Source organism: Patagioenas fasciata, chromosome 2, assembly GCF_037038585.1.
Source record: "Patagioenas fasciata isolate bPatFas1 chromosome 2, bPatFas1.hap1, whole genome shotgun sequence".
Taxonomy (NCBI): domain Eukaryota; kingdom Metazoa; phylum Chordata; class Aves; order Columbiformes; family Columbidae; genus Patagioenas; species Patagioenas fasciata.
In genome coordinates, this window is record NC_092521.1 from 80,330,077 (window position 1) to 80,338,132 (window position 8,056).

Sequence of the window (8,056 nt, forward strand, 5' to 3'; positions counted from 1 at the left end):
GTGTGTGAAAAATATAGGACCTTTGCAAAACAGAAAATTACAATGGTTCAACTCGCTTGAAGAAGCTCTTAAACATCTGTTTGACAGTACTTTGAAAAGATCACCTTCTCTACTATTTTCAAATACTACCAAACTAAGAAATTTTTTTTTTTCTTAATCTTTCACTGAGTATGAAAGATATAATTGTTTTAACACCAGAAGTGTATTTTTCAGGCAACCATAGAGGTTTTCATGTTCATTAATGTCACAGTTTATCTGTGTCTCTTCCTGTTTCAATAGACAAAGTTTGCTTTGAAGTGCTGTGAAAGATTTTGTATATTTTTAGTTAAGACTCCCACACAAAAGTTATATAAATACTGATATGGTTACACATGTACTCAACTTCTTTTAAACGACTGAACTGTGTACCTGATCACTTGTGCTTGAAAACCTTGAGCAGAGGCTACAAAGCATGCACTCCTCTTCTCCTCGTCCTGATTTTTTATTGCGTTATGTCATGTGCCACAGACAAGCCTGCACTTGGAAGTGCTTATACTTCTGTAGTCTCACTGAGTGCTCGCAGGTTTGCTGTGTTTCATGCCCTGTGTTTCTGCTCCTGCTGTGGGGCTGTGGAGGGATGCCGTGTGCGGGAATCTGGGGCTCGTGGTGGGTGGTCCCTGTGGGAACTACAGGCTGGGAAGGGGTCATAGGGGCTCTGTGTGTGGGGCTATCCCCACTCGGGAGCTGCTTCTGTTTCTGGGGCTGTTGGAGCATGGTGTCCACACCTCTCTGGCCTCTGGGTACCATCAGCCCTGTGTGTAGGTTGTAGGTATCATGGGAGCTGGCTGTGTGGGTAACAGGCAGTGGGAGTGGAGTGCATAGCTGCAGTCTGCTATCTGACAGAGAACATCAGCCTTCTCACTAACTCTTGGATCTCTTCGACCTTTCGAAACCTTAATGCAAAGCTTGTTCATAGCCTTTGCTAGAGTCATAGTGTGCTTTGTGTTGGCTGGGGGTAGACGCCAATATTGACTGTCAAATTTTGTTTGTGCCCAGTATGAATAAAAATATGGCTTTTTCTACTTGCACATATTATATCCCTTTCTCAGGACACAAGAGATTGTGATGAATGTCGGTCCTCCATCACCTTGTTACTTCCTCCCTCCCTTCTGAAAAGTAGCCAGTGTTAGAGGAGTTCAGAGAAGGACTGTTCACAGAGGATGTGGCAGAAGAGAGTTTGCTCTCTGAAATGCTGCAGGGTTGACTGGGGCATAAGCTCAGCAGCAGTGGTGCTCAGCACCATCAGTGTGTTCAGCTGATAACCTCTGACCAAAGTTCTTGTAGTATCCTTTTCAAGGAACCATCACCAATTTTTCTCTTGCACCTCAGCTGATCTGATTTTGATACTCTCAGTGATAAATGCTGAGCCTTGGGTAACCACCTCCTCCTTTTTTCTGTTACAGAGCTCCAACATGGGAGGCAAACTGAGCAAGAAGAAGAAGGGATACAGTGTCAATGATGAAAAAGCTAAAGACAAAGACAAGAAGGCTGAAGGAGCAGCAACTGAGGAAGAGGAGACTCCAAAGGAGGCTGAGGATGCCCAGAAAACCACAGAAACCACAGAAGTGAAGGAGAACAACAAGGAGGAGAAAGGTGAAAAGGATACTCAGGTCGCTGCCAATAAGACAGAAGAAAAAGAAGGGGAGAAGGAGAAAACAGTGACCCAGGAAGAAACCCAGAAACCAGAACCAGAGAAGTCAGAGTCTGTTGTTGATGCGAAAGTAGAGCCACAGAAGAGCAGCGAACAGGCACCCAAGCAAGAGGAGCCGACTGCAGCCTCTCCTCCCGCTGCAAGTAGCGAAGCACCCAAAACTTCTGAGCCTAGCAATGATGCAAAAGCTTCCCAGCCTTCAGAAGCCACAGCTCCCAGTAAAGCAGATGACAAGAGCAAAGAGGAAGGGGAAGCCAAAAAGACTGAGGCTCCCGCAGCGCCTGCAGCCCAAGAAACTAAAAGTGAAGTGGCCCCAGCTTCAGACTCAAAACCTAGCAGCAGCGAGGCTGCGCCTTCTTCCAAGGAGCCCGCGGCAGCAACAGCAGCACCTAGTTCCACTGCTAAGGCCTCGGACCCTGCAGCCCCACCAGAGGAAGCGAAAACTTCTGAAGTTCCAGCGACTAATTCGGATCAAACCATAGCAGTGCAAGATTAAATTGGACAGCCTGTTGAAACAACCACTTAAAACAACCTGTGTCTTTTTTTTATTTTTTTCAGCTATACTAACTCGTTTCAGATCTGAAATAACAAATATGTATTGCCCAGAAAAAAAAAGGAGAAAAAAAGAAAAAAAAAGAAAAAATGAAAAGGATGTCCCATCAAGCTGGGAGGGAGGGAGGGGGGAGAATCCAAATAGTATTTTTGTGGGGAAATATCTAATATACTTTCTGCCAACTTGACACAAGTCCCGGATTAAAAAATAAAAGTTAAATAAATGGATGTCTGAAAGTACAGCACATCTTTTGTATCTGAACTGCTGTAAATGCACTCCACCAATGTATCAAAATCTTCTTTTTGTTCTGTAATGGGGTTTGGGAGTGATGTGTTTGATTCTGCCCACTGGGTTTGTGCCAAGGCAATCAGATCTTTATGAAAGCAGTATTTTCTGTGTTCTTTATTTTTATTTTATTTTATTTTTATTTACAGCCTTTCTTATTTTGATATTTTTTTAATGCAGTGGATGAATGCCAACTTTCAGACAAAACCCACTTAGCTGTCCACATATTTCTCAATGCCAACCCTCCAATTCTTCCTCTCCAAATATTTTTTGGGAGTAAAAAACATTCTCATCCTACTTAGCCTACCTAGATTTCTCATGACGAGTTAATGCATGTCTGTGGTTGGGTGCACCTGTAGTTCTGTTTATTGGTCAGTGGAAATGAAAAAGTCTGCGTTCATTGCAGTTCCAGTTTCTCTTCCATTCTGTGTCACAGACACCAACACACACTCATTGGAAAACAAATGAAAAAACAAAATGTACAATGGATGCATTGAAATTATATGTAATTGTATAAATGGTGCAACAGTAATAAAAGTTAAATAATTTAAAAAATATAAAAGTGTAAAGACTGATTAAATCTTCACTTTTATTCTTTACGAGCTTGATGAAGGAGATTCTCATGCTCAGAGAAGAAGCTTTACATCTGGGGCTGCTTACTCTCCTATTTTTTGTGAAGTAAAGGCGAAGAAAGAACCATCAACCTCATGATCCTAGAAACATGCTGCCATAAACTCCCACTTGAACAGCCACAAGCATTTGCAGGCGAGGTTGGAAGAAATGGCAAATGAACAGCACATATATATTTTTTAACCTAGCCAAAGTAAAAATGGCTTTTGCCTGCCTTAACATGTGAAAAAAATGCTCTCTTGCTGTTTTAAAGAGCCAGAGGCGTGCTGACTGGGTGTTAACTGGGAGCAAAGCAGTGGATTTGATAAACTGATCTTTTAAAATGAGGCAATTACATTTAATCCTAGTCCTATTCAAATATTCCCAGTGCTGATACACTTTGTTCTTTTCCTCATTGCCATTGTGTAGGAGATGAACCGCAGCTGCCACAAAAGGCCAATTTTGTGTATTTCAAATATGGGTAACCTTGTGTAGCCGAGCACAGTGTAGCCCAGCATAAACAACATTTTTCAATAGTTTTGCTTGTTTGCCCCATTTTTATTCAGCAGAAATGCTGAATAATGGCAGTTTCTGCTGAGTGGTGTCTTTACTGGATACAAACAACAGATTTCTACACAGAACCCGGGATTCACAAAACTGGTTAAGGAAGCATATTAAGTCTGTCCATCAATAAGCTCTGAGGCTGAGCAGATGTTCTGAGACAAGTGGGCAACAGTAAATAGAAACACAGCATACACATATACCAAAGTGATGAGTGAACTTGTGGTTAGTAAATAAGGGGAATAGTGTTATAAATGTATATAGATGATTTTGCATAGCCTCTCCATGCAGTGAGGAGGATTCACTCTGCAGACTTACCTAATTCTCATCCTTTATTTTATTCAGAAATACACGGTTCCCATGCTGTGATGGGCACACTGATGTGCATGTGTGCGCCTGCAGAAAGCTTACTGGAACAGGCAGGATTAGTTCTGGTTTAGATCAGGTCATTCACTTACATGAATCTTGCACCACCACCAAGCTTTTGCATCCTTAATGTGGAAGGAGTTAGTTTCATGCGTAACATGTCAAAATCAAGTGCATTCTTTTGCAGAGATGAAGGTCGGCTAAGTACTCTGAATTAAAAAGAGGGCAGGCATTTTTAGATAAAATAGCTGAAGCACTGCAGAGTGCCAGGCAGATAACACATTCACAGTAGTTCACCAAGCTTTGTGCTTATATATAGCACTTGTCACGATCTACAGCATCTTTGTGTGACCAAGTCTGTGGCTTTCCTGCAAATATGTAAGACCCCTCTGCCATCGTTTCCCAGTGCAGACGTGTCCTGGAAAGGGAGAACTTCTGTCCACCACTCGCGCATCAATTTTTGTGAGATGACAACAGGACTGAGAGGAGTAGTCCAGGAATCCTGCAATACTTCATGGTGACATAATGCTGAACCGAACCGAAGCTGATGGGACTAAGTCTGTGCTCTGCCTTTGAGTTGGAAGTAGCTGCCAATGGAGAATAGGTATGTAACTTGATTACTGGGATGATATGCCAATGTGCCTACCAACAATACCACACCTTGTCTGGTACCACACCCATTCACTTCTAATATAATGTTCAAAATAGTGTTTAATCTCTATTACTAAAATAGTTTGACAATCAATACATGCCTTGTTTTCCCCTGAGCTTTCTTCAGTGAGCACACTTAGAGCTGGTGAGAAGATCTTGAATGCAATCTTACTTTAATTCTTTGAAGCAATTAAAGATACCCCTGTGCTATACAGCTGTATCCAAACCCAGTGTCTTCTGCTGCAATTGATAGCAGACTCAACACAGAAGCTGCCATTCTCACAACCTGCTTGCTGATGGTAATTTCTTCCTGACAGTGCTGATGATGCAAGGGAATGTTATGCCTCATGTGGCTGGAAATCACTAGCACATGGACAAAGAAATATGCAGGTATGTTTGAGAAGCTGAGAGGCAGTACAGCCAAAGACTGATGTATTTAAATGAATGCTCAGTATTCTCAAAAAAAAAAAAAAAAAAAGAAAGTTTCTCTATAATGCTTTTAATTCTTTGATTAGTAAAGGGGGCTGCAAAATCTTGTCATAGTAGCTAAAATGGTTAGTGTGTTACTGATAGTGCCAAGGCATTCTGGCTCAGGCCATTTTTCAACAGTACTGCTGTTCTATACCTACAAGGAAAGAAATAATCTCTGTTTAAAGAGCTTATGAACTAAGCATATGTGGTTAATAGAAATGTGACACATGTTGCTTGCCTGAAGTGGCATGGGAAAAGGTTAGAGCCTAGAGCCCTGCTTTTCTTCAACTCAGTCCAGTATCTCATCTCCAATATTCTCTTTTTCTGAGTTATAATCACTCTTTAATAACAGTAGAAAAAGTATGCTAAGGGTACAGAGCTAACAGGCATGTTAATGCTTTGAGCATAAGCACATTGCAGATAACCTCAAAGGACCCAGCCCTTTTGTGAAAGCATGCCAAAGGAACAGAGAAATTCAACCCTGGGAAAGAACCTTCAGTATTGTTAAGAGCCCATACAGAGAGATGTTTGCAAGGTCTCCCATGTTTTGCCTTGGAGACTGTCAAGAATGTGTTGCGCTCCCTTCAGCAATAGGAAGGTCAGTACCATTGGCTTTGCTCATGCTTTGCTTGCACTTCATAGCAAGGAGAAATGCAGTTGCTGTTACAGCAACGTAACCTTTTTTTTTTTTTTCTTTTTTTTTTTAACCGTACTGAAATGTACCCGGTGGTATTTTTATAACAACATTGAAAACTAGCTAAAGTTATGTTAAAATATTCATAACAAAATAGCTTCCTAGGAGCAATGCTTACCACTTGCCCTGTAGTTGTTTTCTGTACACTAACATGTGCCTGTACAGAAGAGACACTTCCATGAAGAAGCAGTAAAATTAACCATTATAGGGTGTGCTTGTGTCTTACGTCACAACACTTCCAGGCATGTGACTGTGTGACTGCCAGTATCTAACCAGTTAGTGACTCCCAAATTTCTTCTGGCCCTTCCTTTGTCCTAGTACTTAACTAGGAGGTCTATCCATTCTCTGTCTCAATAATTACCTTCTCCAGATCGGCATGAAATCAAGCTTGGTTCTAGTGTACTTGAACTGACCTTGAAACAGTGGGTGAATCAAGCCCTCAGCCTTGTTTCAGGACCTTCTTATCACTAGATCGCATTTCTGTGAATTTATCCTTGTTTAACTAAACTGGAGAATGTGTCAAAGAAATACCTCAGATTTGTTGCCAATGCTGCAGAAGGCATTTTCTCACAGTACCTTCCTACTCTAGTGTAGATGTACTGCACACTTTCATTGCTGTCTCCTTGTACTGAATTCACAGCCTTTATAGCTCTTTTTAATGATTTCTAAAATGCTAATAACTTGGTTTCCTATATTAATTTATTGTTTATTTTGCAGTCCGTATTTTTTCCTGCACCGGTATCTCCACATCTATCCAGAGTCTGTTTTGGTTCACTTTTTGCTTTTTTTTTTTTTTTTAACTTTCTGTTTTATATTTAGCCTCCCCACCATATTTCATGCAATATGAATGTATATTAGCTCTTAAGCAATCAGATTTGGAAACCATGGCCCTCCAGCCAGGGGAGAAACACAGCACAAGGAACAGCATCATACATGCATTTTCATTCACTGCTTTGAAAAGGAGTCTTCTCCAGTACCAGCAGAGCTTTTCTTGCTGTTTTTATCACGATGGGCTCAGTATCTGGCCATAGTGTCAGGGAAGCAGAAGGTGTGGTTTGTGGTTTGCCTTTTTGTTGTTGTTGTTCTGTTTTGTTGGGGGAACACAGGGAAGGAGCAGATATTTCAAAATATGACCGCAGAAGTTGAAACACAGGACAGATGACACAATCTTTTTGTTTCCTGGAGACAACAGTACCGTATGTTGACTGGCCACCACAGGGTTACCAAGTCTCTCCAGCTTGTCAGGATACCTGTCTCTCTTTTAGCATATTTGCTTGTCTAGGCAATAAATACTAATTCCTGATCTCACTGTCATGGGTGTTTAAATGTATTGCCTCCATCTTTAGCTTGTTTTTCTTCCACAATACAACTCTTACATCTCTGAGAGTCTCCCATTCCATCAGGAGACGGAGTTTCTTGATTGCTGGGCTTGATTTTTTGAGATTGTTCAGTCAAGTGAGGTGCAGATTTGATTGAGTTACAGCTTTGTTTCACTCACTAAGCAAAAGTTCAAAGGCTTTACACGATGAGGGTTCCTGATGAGGGTAAGATGAAATCTTGCTACAAGCCCTACCAATCTGTTATTTGAAATGTCATCTGGTTGCTGCAAAATGCATAACTTGCTAAACATATCTGCTGGTTCAGCTGGCCGGTAATTTTAGATTAACACTTGGTAAAGTTCAACATTCAGTCTCATTTGAGAATTAAACAAATTGTACTGGGCTCAATACAAGGACAGAATAGAGTTGTTCACATTACGAGGTGGAAAAGTAATAGAATTGAATTTTTTTTCCTCCATTCATTTCCAACCAATTCAGAAAACCAGCGTGAAACAGGAATGTGTCCCTAGATGGTCTTTTCATTTTGGGAATGGGGACAAACCTCATAGCAGCCAAACTGAAAGTCATACTAACCAAAAAATGGAGAATGTCTTTAAAACTTAACAGTTAGCATTTTAAACCTTAGACCTGAATAGCAGGTGTTTTCATCAGAGGCTACATAACCCCCTGAGAAGCTGGGTACTATAGATACCTGGTATGCCACGAAGCCAGCTGCTGGGCTTCTGATCTCTCTATTCCAGTGGCCCTCATTTTTAGCACTCCTCTTTGCCCTATCCCTCTTTTATTTGCTTTCTACCAGTTTTAGGTTTATTATGGGTTAATGAGAATGGTGTGTT

General features: G+C 41.1%; 1 protein-coding gene across 3 annotated transcripts in view; it reads left to right on the forward strand.

The window, feature by feature from the left end:
- Positions 1-3,090, forward strand: part of BASP1 (brain abundant membrane attached signal protein 1) — a 52,240-nt gene extending 49,150 nt beyond the window's left edge. For all 3 annotated transcript variants that reach the window (XM_065832297.2, XM_065832298.2, XM_071804486.1), the window contains exon 2: positions 1,443-3,090. In XM_065832297.2, the coding sequence (XP_065688369.1) occupies positions 1,452-2,186 (735 nt within the window). In that variant the 5' untranslated portion in view covers positions 1,443-1,451 and the 3' untranslated portion in view covers positions 2,187-3,090. The remainder of the gene's footprint in view (positions 1-1,442) is intronic.
- The last annotated feature ends 4,966 nt before the right edge of the window (positions 3,091-8,056 follow it).